The sequence below is a fragment of the Pavona decussata genome, unplaced genomic scaffold (genome assembly GCF_977016875.1).
Source record: "Pavona decussata unplaced genomic scaffold, jaPavDecu1.1 SCAFFOLD_190, whole genome shotgun sequence".
In the NCBI taxonomy this organism is placed as follows: Eukaryota; Metazoa; Cnidaria; class Anthozoa; order Scleractinia; family Agariciidae; genus Pavona; species Pavona decussata.
The window spans coordinates 2,620,044-2,637,414 of NW_028145599.1; the positions used below are offsets into that span (position 1 = coordinate 2,620,044).

The 17,371-nt window shown below is 39.3% G+C and overlaps 2 protein-coding genes across 3 annotated transcripts; both read right to left on the reverse strand.

The window, feature by feature from the left end:
* Positions 1-864: 864 nt before the first annotated feature.
* LOC146462355 (pyroglutamylated RF-amide peptide receptor-like) lies at positions 865-10,057 on the reverse strand. 2 transcript variants are annotated; one of them, XM_085085895.1, is made up of 4 exons: positions 9,836-9,965; positions 5,695-6,387; positions 4,580-4,821; positions 865-2,196 (listed from the first exon to the last, which is right to left on the reverse strand). In XM_085085895.1, exons 3-4 carry the CDS (start codon positions 4,685-4,687, stop codon positions 1,342-1,344), a joined length of 963 nt encoding a protein of 320 aa, XP_084942021.1. In that variant the 5' UTR covers positions 4,688-4,821; positions 5,695-6,387; positions 9,836-9,965; the 3' UTR covers positions 865-1,341. The 2 variants fall into 2 exon arrangements, with proteins under 2 accessions (XP_084942021.1, XP_084942020.1); XM_085085894.1 differs by lacking the exon at positions 5,695-6,387 and having other exon boundaries at positions 9,836-10,057.
* A 3,490-nt stretch (positions 10,058-13,547) lies between these two features.
* On the reverse strand, positions 13,548-15,164 carry LOC146462356 (pyroglutamylated RF-amide peptide receptor-like; the record flags this gene model as incomplete). Its single annotated transcript, XM_085085816.1, has 1 exon — positions 13,548-15,164. A coding segment is annotated over one exon (870 nt), but the record flags the coding sequence as incomplete, so codon positions are not given.
* Positions 15,165-17,371: the final 2,207 nt, after the last annotated feature.

A 17,371-nucleotide genomic window follows, 5' to 3' on the forward strand; every position in this document is an offset into this window, starting at 1 on the left:
TATAAACAATATGATTCTTGTGCGATGATTGTTCATGGATCATAATGTTCCTTCCTACTAACTATGACGGCACACATCTTGTCATAACTGGCACAAATGGCGGCGGAATTGCAGTTATATTACCTATTGTAGCCGTCGCAATGGCGATGCGTTGGTTCTAAAAATATTAATTTTCATCATTTAAGATATGACACGCCTCGTGGACGGCCTAAAGTTATTAAACGCTCCACCAAATAATAGCTTTATGTCGCCTGTTAGACTGTTCACAGTCCCCCTATTTTTCCGTGGGATTTTCGAGACTGGTACTCTTCGATGGAGCTGCCTCTATCTTGGTTTGTAAAAGCGAGCGCGATCTGGGGAGAGTGTCGAAACTACCGAGGGGAGCTAGAGTGGTGGTTAGTTGACACTCTACCCAGAACGCGCTCGCTTTTACAATTCAAGATGGTGGCAGCTCGATCGAAGCGTACCAGTAATATGTATAAAAGGGATAATAAAAATTCTTTGCGGCCCCGAAAGCTCTTCAGTGGTTTTGAAAAACGCATGCAATGCGCGTGGGGTAGGAGGAAGGGTGGTGAAGGGGGAGGGGGAGGGGGCGTCCAAACCATCCCATCGCCTGAAAACGTCCTGTCTATGAGTGATAGATTGATAGATTGTTAGAGGTTTGGTCAAATATTTTGGTATTACCTGGTTACTAAAGTCGATTTTACCTTTTTGATTGTGTCAGTCGGAAACACATTTGCTAAAGCACAAGCTCTAAGAATTCTAAGGCGGGGACATTTACATCTAAGTGTTGTTGATGTGTACTTTACGTGACACTGAAGGAAGGAAATTAAAATAAAACTTCTGAGCCACGCAACAGCGCAAGCCGTTTATATTATTTTTTATTATTATTTTTTTCCAAACCATCGGCTCTTGGCGGAATTAATTAACGTTAGAACAGGAATACATAATATAATTTCCCGATAAAATACATAATACATATGTTATAGAAAGAGTACGCGTTCTCGTTATCATTCTGAAATGTGATGCGTGGCTTTCTACTAAGAAATCTCTCCTTGTCGTTATTCAGTGGTTGTTTCGAGTGAAAAAAATTGCTTCGGCTATCGCTACTGTTTTAGGGCCTGAAGCAAGTGGACACGAAATCGCCAAACAGAATTTGCTTTATAACTGATACCCCCTTTCAGTAACGCTCTAATGTATTGCACTATGTACACCGCTGACTGGTAATATTAATAAGTTGAACAAAATGTTCCAGCAGCACCTGTTTGACTCGATCCTGTCAACTGACCAACCTTCGGGCCTGGAATTTCACCGTCCAAGCCTGACACTTATAATCTAAATTTACAATCTGGTATTTATACATTTAACACATTTGTGGCTTTGCATTGTGAAAGTATTTGTAATACAAGCAATGTTGTTTGGGATCCCAAAGGCTAACTCCATCATGTTGTGGTTAGCAGGGGATAGCGAGTTCCCGCCTCTTGCAGCAGATTGTGGAGATATTCTTGTTTTTCTCAGTCCCATTACTTCGAGGAAATTTTTTGTTATGGAATTTAACGATTTTCCTCCGATATTGAAATAGTAAATAAATGGATTGCACATTGAGTTGGCTAAGCCCACACCATAGGTAATAAGTCGTGCTGGGTCCATGGGGTTAGGATACTCCTTGAGATGTCGCTCCAAGATTCCGTGGTAGACAGCAAACGGCAGCCAGCAAGTTACGAAGCAAAGGACAACAATCAGCAACACACGAAGAACTCTTTTCCTTGATCGCTCCAAGAGTTGAGAATTTCTGATTGAAGAGTTAGATTCGGAGGTCACACAAGCAGCAAGTCTCGTATTTCTGGTCCATACAACTCTTATTACACGATAGTATGATACCATCATTATTGCAAAGGGAATCACAAAACCAAGTAAAAGTGAGGCAAACAGGTAGATCCTTCTTGGTAATGTACTTGCCTGTGTAGTGGTGCAGTAGTACACTGTATTGTTATTAAAATTAATAGGAATCACAACCGCTGAGTGGAATACAGGAAGGTTTTGACTTGTACCGTACACCCAGGCAAAGAAGATCAACCAAGCTGGTTTCAGATACCATGATCTTTGGCTGCATGTAAATTCCTGCTTCACAAATGTCATGTAGCGATCGATACTTATTGCTGTCAACAGACTCACGGAAAGTACCGGACCAAGATGCTGAAGAGGAGAGAAAGTAAGGAAATAATTCAGTCAAAAGTACCAATTAATTCCACGAAGTTGTAATGATATAATTCAAAGTACTTAACATTAATATGATACTGTTCGTGACCAAGATGTGCCCTCGTTATGGGTATTTGTTTGCATGCGCAGTAAATGAATGTTAATACAAAAAAATGTCAAAGTTACATGTAAATGTTAGTCAACAGAAACTGAGCAGATGAAAAACAAACAAGCAAAACGACATGACTGGTTGATTTTTACTTTAGGTTTACGTTTACATTTACATCTCAGTATAGTGGGCTTGTGAGGCCCTGTTAGGGGTTACGTTGTAGGGATGAGGGATAACTGGCAAAATAATTTCAAGGACTAGAGATAAATGAGTTAGTTTTAGGGATAATTGACAATAACTTTGAATTCCTTGTATATCATAAAAAAAAGGGTAAAAATTGTTTTGTTTATAGTGGATGTGAAATTAAACATAACAGTTTAAAAATCCCAACTGGCATAATTTGGTCATGCCTTTTCTGTTTTGGTTTTGCTTTGCTCTTTTGCTGATAATTTACAGCACTCGTGTTCACCCGAGGTTGGTTATCCGTCGTCACCAGTTCAGTTAAACGAAAAATCTATGCTCCCAGGGTTCTCTCAATTCACCGCTGTTCTCCTGGAGGACTTAAAGTAACCACATGGAGTGTAGCTGGTTCCACGTGACTCAAGTGCTCTTTTCGTTCTCAATAACATGGCTTCTGTAAACGTTCTGCCTGAAGTTACCGCATGTATTTGTTAGAGCCATGAGCCATGTGATGGTTATTTTTGTGACCCAAAGACTGGTCTGAGGCAACAGAGGAGGAATTCGACCAGATACACAGTAGAATGTGACTTTATTTCGCCAATTTCATCTAGAACTGGGAGACGATCAGCCAAAAGCAAAAACTGCTTTCACTGACTATGTCATCTACTAACGTTCCCCTACACCAAAAGCAAATTTTCCTCGGTATCCAACTACGATGCGAGAGCAAAAATTTTCAAATAAAAGAGAATATACATATGAAACTTCATATGTGTGAACTGTGGAATAAAGATTAAATAGATGAAAGATGAACTCAAGAAGTTGCGAAAAGAAAGCCTGAAAGAGCATGCGAACCCATGACCTCTGCGATGCCGGTGCAGCGTTCAAACCACCTGGGCTGAGTTGCTCGAAGCATGGTTAGCGCTAACCATTGGTTAAGAGGTATTAAAACCTCAAGGCTGTCATGGTTTTTAACCCGGGTTAGCGCTAACCATGCTTCGAGCAACTGGGCCCTGAGCTACTAAGCCAACTGGGAGCCGTTATTGTGTGGATTTTTTTTTTCCAGCCTTTATTCCACAACTAATTTAGCCTTTTGTGTATATAACTGCGATGATCTTTTATCTATTTAATCTTTATTTCGCAGTTCACGTATATGAATTTTCATACATATTCTCTTTCATGCACTCATCTTTCAAAGCTCAGCTGGTTTAAAAGAGCACTGCACCGGTATCACAGAGGCCACGAGTTTCAATCGCACTCAATATATTTTTTTTTCAGGCCTTGTTTTCACAACTACTTTAGTTGTGTATAAAACTGCGATGATCTTTTACCTATTTGAAACATTTTAAATAAACCACCAATCTGAAACTCGTAGAAAATACACTTATGTCAGTAGTAAGCGTCATCAATGCGCAATTTGGGTTGCATGCTGCTTCCATGCCTCTTTATATGAGGCATGCAACAACAGCTGTCCTATGCGTCAACCGTAGGATAATTTGTTTTCGTTTTCGTGTTACTTTTGTTTGAAATCAACCTGCTTTTTTCCATTAAAAGTAAACCAGATGAAGTAAAGCATAACCAAAGCAAAAGAGAATTGTTTTTGAAACTAAACTGAAGACCACCATAAGGAAAATTATATATAATCACAGTTCGAGTGCGGCAGGGATATTCTGTACTGAAACAGGTAACAGATCCTGCAGATCAAAGTGACCTACAAACATTTTAAAAGTGTTTAGTAGTGCTGCAATTCTCTATGGAGTGGAATCTACACTACTACGTACAAGATCAACCTCTAAGGTATGCCATTAGGTATACTCAAACATGAGTTAGCATTTAGTCCATCTGCTGAAAAATTTCTGTCGGGATTTATTATTTTTGTATAGGCAAAATTCAAACAGAGGTACTTTTAGGGATAAGGGATAACTGTCCTCAGAATTCTCAGAATTAGAGGGACATGGAATAACTGACCCCCCCCCCCCCCTCCCCTCCAAACAAGGGCCTCGCTTGTCACCTAATCGGACTACCGCAAAAGCAGATCTATTGCATATCGACCCATTTAATGACTGCAAATGCTGTATATTGTGTGTATTGTACCTGCATGAATCGCTTTAACTTGCACAGGCTACTGTCTCTTGTGTGGTACTCAGTGGGGTAGTGAAAGTTAGTAAAGAAGGTCAGCGGAATGGACAGCAGGCACACCATCAGATCAGAGATGGCCAAGTGAAGGAGAAACAGCTGAACAGAGGACTTGGAGGAGTTTTGTGCTCGCCGGCGCAGGGTTGTGACAACTGCTATCACAATGCCGTTACCAACCAGCCCAATGACGAATATGAATCCTTCAAAAAACAATAGGATTTCTTTGGAAAAGAAAACATCTAATTTTAATATAGAGACATCTTTTTCGTAAGCAATTTTTGAAGGGTCCATTTGCCTTTCTTGTTGCTAAGTTTCACGGTTGCTACACAAGTTAGACTGTAAGCAGTCCCTTTCTGGATAGTCGAAAGGTCGCGCGAAATAGTCGAGCGCGAAAAAACTGGAGCAAACGAGCGGGGGGGGGGGGGGGGGGGGCTTGGGGAGGGGCGGGAAAAAGGGGAGAGGAAAAGAAAGGGACTGCGCTCTCAGCTGTAACAGATGCAATAAGGGTAACTCCGCCCACAATTCGTTACCCATTAAAAATCCAGTTAAAATGACAGCTAATAAATAACAACTCCGCATTGTTATTCCATGATTAGAACATTAGAAGCGAAAAAAAGGAAGAATCGCCGAGCTTGGGCATTGATCCGAGCTTCTTTGAAAAGCCAAAATCTCTAGAAGTTGTGGTGCATTTGAATTTTTCTTCTTCTTCCAGAGTAAAAGATATCGGCGACACAAACGCCCAAGGTGTAATTAAGAACGTGGCGGAAGACAACTGGAAAGCTGTTGTTTATAATATCTGCCGACAAAGCTTGTTCCGCTGATGCGAAAATTACATTGTACTTGTTGGCACCAATGCCTTTTAATAATTTTGGGATCTTCTCGAAGGCAGTTGCTTTTAAACCAAAGTCATTCGACTGCAACTGGTCTTCGATAATACTGCAAAGCGGAACAACAACCACAATCGAAGCCGTGTTGGCAAACTTTTTCGCTATTACCGGGAAATCCACTTCCTAATTTACGAAGCTTTGATATTTAATGGATTTTCCAAAACCAGTGGGAAGAACGGCCATTACCTCTTTTCCCGACAAAAGCGCTTCTACTGCTAGCTTCTGTTCCTCTTTGAGACTTAAGCCGCCGAATTGATCGCTTAAATTTACGAAGACATCGCTGCTACTCTCTTTCACGACTGAAGTCATTTTCCTAGTGATCTGAAATGTTGACATCCAAACGTGTGAAGAAGTCAATTACACATCAAACTTGTCTGACAGCAGCTATTGTTTATGGACCAATCGGAATTTTCCGTTGCTTGTGCAACGGGAAATTCGAACGCGTTTGTTACAGATAAGAGCGCAGTCCCTTTCCTTCCCTCCTCTCCCCAAGTCTCTTCTCGTTTATTTCTCTTCGTTCCAGTCTCGCTGCGCTATGAGCGCACCCTCTCGACTGACCAGAAAGGGACTGCTTGCAGTCTATACACAAGTATCATTTGACTTCCAATTTCCGTGGCCGACGAGTTCGCCCGCTTTTGCTGATCTACTCGCACCTTCCTAGTTGATATTCTTAGTTTTCGAAATTCAAGCAGAAGGAAGAAAGGGGAGTACAAAAAGATAAAATCGGATGGCACGTATGGAAGCAGCGACAAGAATTTTGTGAAATATTTCAGTGTCAGCCACGCGCCCGTTCTCAAGTTGAAACCGTCGGTGATCAAGTTCCAGGTTAGCTCTCAAAATTTTCTAGAGTGACGATGTAGAGCTTCTTTGGCTCAAACCCTAAGGACGAAGGAAATAAATATTTTTAAAAAATTGCTTGATTTTCAACAGCTTTCGTAGCTATATTTTTTTCGTGTTTTCGTAGCTACTAGTTTTTACGGAATTCTGATAGGCTAATTATTTTCAAATTTCATGAAGATGCCGAACTCACTTGCAAGAAAGTAACCTTTACTGGTAAAAGACAGCACACTGAACTTTGTTTGGAAAGAAATTTCGAAGAGCCTTTTAGCTCGTACTCGCAGCGCGGTCAAATTTGTTCTCTTTGCTCATAAATGTGCATTTACTCGTCATACGACTTCAGGCATCAACTTCGTGATGAGTGGCCAATAATAAAGTATCGAAAAGGTAAATACAAAGAAAATGAGAAAACTATATTTTTATTGAATTAATAGAGAGTAGGTCAGTCGAAAAACGCGGAGAAAAATTTGGACATAAACAAACGGGTCTTATTCCAAACAAGGAAATTTTTAAAAACGGAGGTTTTCCATAAACAGTTTAAAATAAAAACAAAAGATAATTTTGTTGGCTGACATTTTGATGACTCCATATCTGCGTTACACAACTTTGAAAATGTTAACATGGAGTCAAAGGTCAGTCGGAATTGTCATCCCAAACCCGAGCTATTGAAGTACGTCTTGAAAATTTGATAGTCTGTCACACTCCAGCTCTCTGAGCTCTTTCAGAACTGGTAGTACAGCCGACTCTTGATAACTCGAACCTCGCCCTAATTCGAACCAACATCGATTTCCCCTGGATTTCCGTCATACATTTACTATAATTTTACCCTCGGTAACTCGAACACTCGATAACTCGATCCCCCCGCTAACTCGAAGCAATTTTCGTTTCATTTCAGGTCATTTTCTATATAATTTTACCCTTGACAACTCGAACCATGTTTGTCAAGACGTGACAGGTCAAAGCAGACAGTACTGTAGTCCAAAACATTGAATTTATTTTGAAGCAGTCGTATGTTGTTTGTCTTTTTTGCATTACACAAAACGTGCCAGTCCAGTTTAGGTTTTGCTGGTTTAGGGCACATTTAACTTCAGTGCATATGTTTTGTTTCACGTTGCGTTTAATACGCTCTGATTTATAATTTACAAATATTTTTTCATTTTCACTCTACTTCTCTATGACTAAAATTGATTAAAATGTATACGCTGTATGAATAGGAATAATGTAATTTCTGACGGTTGAGTGACTAAGGAACGAAGTAGTCAGAAATTACTATTCTGATGGCACGATTGAGAGGTTTTAGTATTCTCAAGGGAGAGTTTTGAGTATTTAATGTTTTAGCGGGGAATATTAATCATTCTAGTTCAGTCAGTCTTCCTGTTCGCTGCTTTCAAATTTAGTCAAATTTTTCCTATGGAGTTATGGGTTTGTTTGTACCTCTTCCTCGAGGTTCTGTGCCGCTGCATTAGATGGGGAATACGTTTCCACATATTTTTTGGCCACATCTAAAGAGTGGTTTTTTAGTGGTTTTTCGTATCTGGCGTGGTACACTTAATTTTTCAAGCTTTTCAAGTCAGACTTTATAGCATGTTGTTTGTTGTAATAAGTATATGTTAGGACACATTGTTGTTGTCGGATGACTGACTGACCATTCCTCAATAAACTATTTCACATTGAATGTTTCGTGATAGTGTAGTCAGAATCACAAATTTCCGTTGAAGGTTCGAGTTATCGGGAGTCGACTGTATGTAAATGTTGCACGGATATGTTATTTACGCCATTCCGCATTCCAGCCCTTTCTATCGCATTGTTAAATTATTAATTCACGTCATAGAGGGTATCGGCGGAAGTGCTAACTCAGAAGTCAGTGTTGATGATAAACTGGCATCTTTTCATGGTCGACTGAAGCTTCTAATAACGGGGGTTTTCGATAAACAATTTGAACTGAAAGCAAGCGATTATAATGTTGACTGCGGTTTCGATGACTCCGTGTCACCTGATTTCAAAGTTGTGTAAGTGCGATTATGCGGGTAGTTACGTAGAGAAAAGTGTGCGAAAGGTATAGCTGCATGTGATTAAAATCACAATTTGGCATGAGGTAAATAGTTTTGCTTTAAAAGAGTCAGATTGCGTGTTCAGTTTGGGATTCTTGTCTTTGATGAAAAGCATTTCGTAGATTAGATAATCGAACTTTCCACGGCATTTCTTTAGAATGGTAAATTGACTGTTTACGCTGATCATTAATCCTTTAATTGTGTATGTCCCGTAAGTGTTTCCCAATAGCAGAATGCTTGTGTTCATTAATGCCCTGAAAAAGGTTGTTGATTAACGAGAGGTGTCTTGGCTTCTGTCACTTTGATCTCATCGGCAATTTTCTTTCTTGTAACTGACACTGGGCGTAGATCACTGCTGATTTTCTTTCCAAGATCGGAGAACTGTTTTCGTACAACGTCGGCTGACGTTCAACATTATTATCAACTTAAATACTAATTTAATTGTAATTTAATTTAGTTTAATTTTGATCACTTAATAAACAAAAAGCACCAGAAATGATATCACGAATAAGACTGTTGTATGGACCGTACAAAAACAAAATTATGTACTTCTAATGCTAGGTCTCTACCGATCAATAGTTTGCAACTATTTCATTAAAACGGCCAATATGGAAAAGTTTTAGTCCCTTTTTAACAGTTCGCCGACTCCAGCTGAATCGAATTCCGTTCTGGATAAAAATAACTCTTATCGACAGTCAAGACAGGTTTTCTCTTTCGTTGCCACTTTCATTAAAGAAACGAAACCAGGCGTTATATCAAAGGCCATCAACAAATGTTCTCAGCTCCGAAAAGTGTATGAGTTTATTTCTCGATAAATCGAAAACTTTTACTATAGGCATTGGTATTATTATTTGCACGCAAACCGTGAGCTGGACAGGATATTTAAATAGCCTGTGAAGCAGAATAAAGAATTCAGTCACTGTCTTAAAAATTTTTTATACAGCTCGACTAGCGGATTAAACGAACTATATTTTGAGCGGAATAAATATCAGGTAAGTATCACAAATTTTGATCTTACTAACTGATTTCCTTTGAACCTATGGTTCTCCACAGACTCAGGCGCTTCCGCACATTTATGTTGTAGTTTAGGATTTTAAATCTCACCGGCTTAAAAAAAAGGAACGCATATTCTGCTAGCAGAGAATCTTTCGTTGTTTGTCGACTCTTTAGTACTTAAAAATTGCTTGCTGATCGTTTTCAGTTGTTCAGTGATAAAAACCATACTCCAACCACCTGATTTGCTTCGTTGAACACTCAGCCAACATGACATTTACATAGCCACATTGTCCGCTACGAATCATTTGTTAGGTTAGATACACTAACTTTGAGGTTGTATAGCAAATGTTGCGTATTACTGAGTCGTATGCGATGGGCTTTAGAATTCGTACGGAACACTGGCCGTGACTGGAACACATTGTCCATATCTAGCTGTCACTTACCTAACAACGCTAGCGCAATGACAAATGCATTACTCTGAACATCCCATGTGGTTTTCTGCACCAATTGTTGCATATTGCCAACTACTCTCGGTTTGACTCCCGCAAGTGATGAATTAACGCCGCGTTTAAATTTCACCAAAAGTTCAACTTGCAGAGGGTCCTGGCCAAAATTATGATCGCCTTTCCACAGATCTTCAGTCTCGTGATTTTGGTATATTCGCTTTATTGGACTGACGTCATAAAACGGCCTACACTGATTGTGACGGCCGTATCCTGCTGTGCATGTCATAAATTGTTTAAGGGAAGTGGTTAATTAAAACTATTATACTCAAACAGTAACCACCAAACCACAAAATAGATGGCGGTCTTTGCCTGCAGACTGCTTCGTTAGGTTATGTAACTACATTTCTTAGGTTACGTAACTGGAGAAAAGGCGTGATTGACATGTACGCAATCCAGTTAATAAATGTTTATGCAATCGCTGTCCACAGTTCTTTTTGCACTATTTTAATTATAACAGGGATGTATTGTTCAGAAGGACAAGGAGCAGTGATAAAATATAATTAGACTCCCGTCTGTAAATTTAGAGTGTACGAAAGAATGCCTTTCTTTATCATGGCTGTGTAATTTTTAACCAGAATTTGTAATATATAAGATTTAGATTTTTAGTATTTTTACTTTATAAGGCCTTTTATAGCTTTTTTTATTTGTACTTAATTATCATTATTATTTCCACTCAATTTAGTTTATTGTATAGGGCCTCTATGAATAGCAGTTTTTATCTTGTACAAAAACTAAAGGAGTTACCGTATTGAAATAAAGGTTTCTTATCTTATCTTTCCTCAACCTCAAAAGATGGTGTTTTTTATAGCATAGCCACCCCTCTATCCAGCAGTAAAAGATGACAATGAGATTCAAACCTCACTTTTCTTGTTTATTTAATAATGTGGACTCTTGCTATCTGAATATTTCTTTGTAATTTTAAATTTTAAAGCCAATAAAATTTTGTTGATGATGTTCATGAGATAGGTGGTGTCTTTGATAACCACCTACCCCTGACAAGGTGGGTCCTCTTCGAACAAACTTATTATGACCAGCTCCCTAAGTTGTATTCATTGTCTTCGAAACTGGTTTTCGTCTGTTAAAATTGGAATTATTTAATAAGCTTTGTAACACATTTCCACAAAGACGTTACACATTACACTTGATTTTAGCCGCTACGCAGGTTTAACCGAACGGTTAATTCAGTTATGTAAATGATGTTTATTTTAGGCCTCTAAACGAGTTGAACCGTAAACTGAAAAACAATTCTTGACTTGCTAGTTACGTAATAAATGCACTGTTTCCGTTTATTTTGTTCTATTCTCGCTCAGGCGGAATCGTGTTATTTTTTGTGTGGACCTTCACAAGATTCCTCGATCCCTGAGTTATGACTTCCTATGAGATATTTTTAATTTGCTGCGTTGAATGTAAATATAAACTGTGAGACGCAGCGAAGCAAAATTCAAAATAACTTGACCGGCATTTAATTGCCATCACACAGAAATGTGTGAGTTCAAGAGTGTGCAAAATGGCTCCCCACAGTCACTATCAAATTCTCCAAACCAAAGAAAGCCCGCTGCAAATTTTCAAGGAGCTAAATTGGCTGAGACAGAAGGTTAAAGGCAGCAATGTGGGGTAGACGCATAGTAGACCTTAAGGCAACTCCATGAGCCATGAGTATAACCATTCCACTCCCAATATTTAATGTCCGTCTCTAATATCGCTAAGTGCAGCAAAGTTGTATTACGCTCATACCAAGCGAGGTCAAAGGGTTAACCTAGACGTTCATTGAGATTTACAAGGAGTGAAACGACGCTGCTTTACTCACTCTTTTGCTCGATATAATGAATATACAAGTAAAGCTCGGAACACAACAGATTCATTTCTCCAAACCCGATGGGTAGATTTCCAAACTCATCTCTACTCTCCTGTCTTTAAAGAAAATGGCATTCTCTTGATGGACCATTTCGCAAACTTTCATGAATGTAATGTCCATAGTCATCCACGGATAAGGTGAGCAACACGCACGAAGGTTGTGCTCTTTATTTAGCTTTCGTTGTAGTATGCTGTTTTATAATGTTATTCAACGTATAATGTCTCTTGCATTTTTGCCGAGAGTGTTCATTGTAAAAAATAGAAATGTTCCTTGTAATTTTTATATTGCTCTCCTTACATTGTTTCGTCAAGCCTTGGTTTCTCCCCTTTTCCGTCAGAATTATCACTAAAATCATTTTCCATTAGCTGGTTTTGAACACCTTTCATGTAAACAACTGAAACTGTTTTATAAATTTTATTAAATGGACGTCTGTACATAATGAAGCGCTGGCTGTAGCTGACACATCTTGTTCTGCTACCTCGACCGATGTTTTAAGTCTTAGCCGAGATAGGGCAGTATAACAAGCAAAGCTTAATAGTCCATACTCTCTGACAGAATTAAACTTATTTATTGATCGAAATCGTGATCATGAACGTGGTAAAAACGAAAGAACTTACGTGGCTGAGGTTGATTGGAACTGGCGGGAAGGGTTATATTTGCGAGGATAATCTTGTCTAACAATATTGTCAAATCATATGTTATGAGGCTCACACTTCCATTTATGTAACATGCAGTTGTTGTCAAGTCACGCGCATTTATTATGTAACTTTTCCAATGCCCATATACAGGCATTAAGCAGAAGCACATGCACGGAGGATAAGAATAGAACATGTGGTTGTTTAGATGAGAAAAGACTTTCGCTGAGGATTTTTCTCCGCCCTGCTCCTTCTGATGGATGTTCTTCTACCTTTAAGACTACTTGGAAGCTAACCAGGCAGATAAGCGATTGAACATTTGTATTTAACTGTTTTGACTTATAGTTTTGATGATCTTAAGCGCATGTGGCACATGTTAATAAATTACGTGTTCCTGTTTTCCACGAATGTCACCTGGTTCACCGTTTGTTGCAGTCGTTCGCATTGTCGATTCACCTTTGCGTCTGTAACACATACAACACTTTCGGACAGGTAATATCTAAAAAACTCCAAAAATGTAAGCGGCGTGTAGGGCGGAATTTACAAATTGATAAGCAATATGATTCTTGTGCGATGATTGTTCATGGATCATAATGTACCTTCCTACTAACTATGACGGCACTCATCTTGTGATAACTGGCACAAATGGCAGCGGAATTGCAGTTATATTACCTATTGTGGCCGTCACAATGGCGATGCGTTGGTTCTAAAAATGTTAATTTTCATCATTCAAGATATGACATGCTTAGTGGGCGGCCTAAAGTTTTTGAACGCTCTACCAAATAATAGCTTTATGTCGCCTGTTAGACTGTTCACAGTCCCCCTATTTTTCCGTGGGATTTTCGAGACTGGTACTCTTCGATGGAGCTGCCTCTATCTTGGTTTGTAAAAGCGAGCGCGATCTGGGGAGAGTATCTAAACCTAGAGTGGTGGTTAGTTGACACTCTACCCAGATCGCGCTCGCTTTTACAAACGAAGATGATGGCAGCTCTATCGAAGCGTACCAGTAACATTTATAAAAGGGATAATAAAAATTCTTTGCGGCCCCGAAAGCTCTTCAGTGGTTTTGAAAAACGCATGCAATGCCCGTGGGGTAGGAGGGAGGGTGGTGAAGGGGGAGGGGGAGGGGGCGTCCAAACCATCCCATCGCCTGAAAACATCCTGTCTATGAGTGATAGATTGATAGATTGTTAGAGGTTTGGTCAAACATTTTCGTATTACCTGGTTACTGATGTCAATTTTACCTTTTTGATTGTGTCAGTCGAAAACACATTTGCTAAAGCACAAGCTCTAAGAATTCTAAGGCGGGGACATTTACATCCAAGTGTTGTTGATGTGTACTTTACGTGAAACCGAAGGAAGGAAATTAAAATAAAACTTCTGAGCCACGCAACAGCGCAAGCCGTTTATATATTTTTTTTCTTATTATTTTTTTCCAAACCATCGGCTCTTGGCGGAATTAATTAACGTTAAAACAGGAATACATGATATAATTTCCCGATAAAATACATAATACATATGTTATAGAAAGAGTGCGCGTTCTCGTTATCATTTTGAGGCGTGATGCGTGGCTTTCTACTAAGAAATCCCTTCTTGTCGTTATTCAGTGGTTTTTTCGAGTGGAAAAAATTGTATCGGCGATTGCTACTCTTTTAGGGCCTGAAGCAAGTGGACACGTAGTGCACTAAGAAATCGCCAAACAGAATTTGCTTTATAACTAATACCCCGTTTCAGTAACGCTCTAATCTATTGCACTATGTACACCGCTGACTGGTAATATTAATGAGTTGAACAAAACTAACAACCAAATGTTCCAGCAGCACCTGTTTGACCCGATCTTGTCAACTGACCGACCTTCGGGCCTGGAATTTCACCGTCCAAGCCTGACACTTATAATCTAAACTGTTTACAATCTGGTATTTATACATTTAACACATTTGTGGCTTTGCATTGTGAAAGTATTTATAGTACAAGCAATGTTGTTTGGGATCCCAAAGGCTAACTCCATCATATTGTGGTTGGCAGGGGATGGCAAGTTCTCGCCTCTCGCAGCAGATTGTGGAGATGTTCTTTTTTTTCTCAGTCCCATTACTTCGAGGAAATTTTTTTTCATAGAATTTAATGATTTTCCTCCAATATTGAAATAGTAAATAAATGGATTGCACATTGAGTTGGCTATGCCCGCACCATAGGTAATAAGTCGTGCTGCGTCCATGGGGTTAGGATACTTTTTGAGATGTCGCTCCAAGATTCCATGGTAGACAGCAAACGGCAGCCAGCAAGTTACGAAGCAAATGACAACAATCAGCAACACACGAAGAACTCTTTTTCTTGATTGCTCCAAGAGTTGTGAATTTCTGATTGAAGGGTTAGATTCGGAGGTCACACAAGCAGCAAGTCTCGTATTTCTGGTCCATACAACTCTTATTACACGATAGTATGATACCATCATAACTGCAAAGGGAATCACAAAACCAAGCAAAAGTGAGGCAAACAGGTAGATCCTCCTTGCTAATGTACTTGCCTGTGTAGTGGTGCAGTAGTACCCTGTACTGTTATTAAAATTAATAGGAATCACAACAGCTGAGTGGAATACAGGAAGGTTTTGACTTGTACCGTACACCCAGGCAAAGAAGATCAACCATGCTGGTTTCAGAAACCATGATCTTTGGCTGCATGTGAATTCCTGCTTCACGAATGTCATGTACCGATCGATACTTATTGCTGTCAACAGACTCACGGAAAGTACCGGACCAAGATGCTGAAGAGGAGAGAAAGTGAGGAAATAATTCAGTCAAAAGTACTAATTCATTCCACGACGTTGTAATGATATAATTCAAAGTACTTAATATTAATATGATACTGTTCGTGACCGAGATGTGCCTTCGTTATGGGTGTACGTTTGCATGCGCAGTAAATTAATGTTAAGTAAAAAAAATGTCAAAGTTAGATGTAAATGTTAGTCAACAGAAACTGAGCAGATAAAAAACAAACAAGCAAAACGACACGACAGGTTAATTCTTATTTTAGGTTTACGTTTACATTTACTTGTGTACATCCCAAATAAGTCGGCTTGTGAGGCCCTGTTAGGGGGTTACGTTTTAGGGATGAGGGATAACTTGTTTGTAGTTGATATGAAATTAAACATAACATTTCAAAAATCCCAACTGGCATAATTTACTCATGCTTTGTCTGTTTTTGGTTTTGTTTTTTCACATTTGCTGATGATTTACAGCACCTGTGTTTACCCGAGGTCGGTTATCCGTCGTCACCAGTTAAACCATGTTAAACGAAAAATCTATGCTCCCAGGGTTCTCTCAATTCACCGCTGTTCTCCTGGAGGACTTAAAGTACGTAACCACATGGAGTGTAGCTGGTTCCACGTCACTCAAGTGCTCTCTTCGTTCTCAATAACATGGCTTCTGTAAAAGTTCTGCATGAAGTTACGGCATGTATTTATTGGAGCCATGAGCCATGTGATGGTTATTTTTGTGACCCAAAGACTGGTCTGAGGCAACAGAGAGGAAAGAGAAGAGTTCGACCGAATGCACAGTAGAATGTGACTTTATTTCGCCAATTTCATCTAGATCTGGGAGACGATCAGCCAAAAGCAAAAACTGCTCTGACTATGTCTTCCCTCTACTAACGTTCAGCTACACCAAAAGCAAATTTTCCTCTATATCCAACTACGATGGAGAGCAAAAATTTTCAAATAAAAGAGAATATACATATGTGGTACATGTGTGAACTGTGGAATAAAGATTAAATACATGAAACATCAACTCAAGAAGTTGCGAAAAGAAAGCCTGAAAGAGCTTTCGAACCCATGACCTCTGCGATGTCGGTGCAGCGCTCAAACCACCTGAGCTACTAAGCCAACTGGGAGCCGTTATTGTGTGGATTATTTTTTCTAGCCTTTATTTCACAACTAATTTGGCCTTTTGTGTATATAACTGCGAGGATCTTCCATCTATTTAATCTTTATTTCGCAGTTCACGTATATTAATTTTCATACCATGATATTTTCTTTCATCACTCATCTTTCACGGGTATATTACGAATCCACATATGACGGCCCCCAGTTTAATAGCTCAGCTGGTTTAAAAGAGCACTCCACCGGTATCACAGAGGCCACGAGTTTCAATTGCATTCAATATTTTTTTTTGGCCTTGTTTTCAAAACTGCTTTAGTTGTGTATAAAACTGTGATGGTCTTTTATCTATTTGAAACATTTTAAATGAACCACCAATCTGAACTCGTAGAAAATACACTTATGTCAGTAGTAAGCGTCATCAATGCGCAATTTGGGTTGCATGCTGCTTCCAGGCCTCTCTATATGATGCATGCAGCAACAGCTGTCCTATGCGTCAAGAGTAGGATAATTTGTTCTCGTTTTCGTGTTACTTTTGTTTGAAATCAACGTGCTTTTTTCCATTAAAAGTAAACCAGATGAAGTAAAGCATAACCAAAGCAAAAGAGAATTGTTTTTTGACACTAAACTGAAGACCACCATAAGGAAAATTATATATAATCACAGTTCGAGTGCGGCAGGGATATTCTGTACTGAAACAGGTAACAGATTCTGCAGATCAAAGTGACCTACAAACATTTTAAAAGTGTTTAGTAGTGCTGCAATTCTCTATGGAGTGGAATCTACACTACTACAAGATCAACCTCTGAGGTATGCCATCAGTTATACTCAAACTTAAGGAAAACATGAGCTAGACATTTAGTCCATTTGCTGTGAAATTTCTATCGGGATTTACTATTTGTGTGTAGGCAAAATTCAAACAGAGGTACTTTTAGGGATAAGGGATAACTGTCCTCAGAATCAGAGGGACCAGGAATAACTGAAACTTCCCCCCCCCCCCCCCCAAACAAGGGCCTCGCTTGTCACCTAACCGGACTACCGCAACACCAGATCTAATAACCCATTTAATGACTGCAAATGCTGTATTTTGTGTGTATTGTACCTGCATGAAT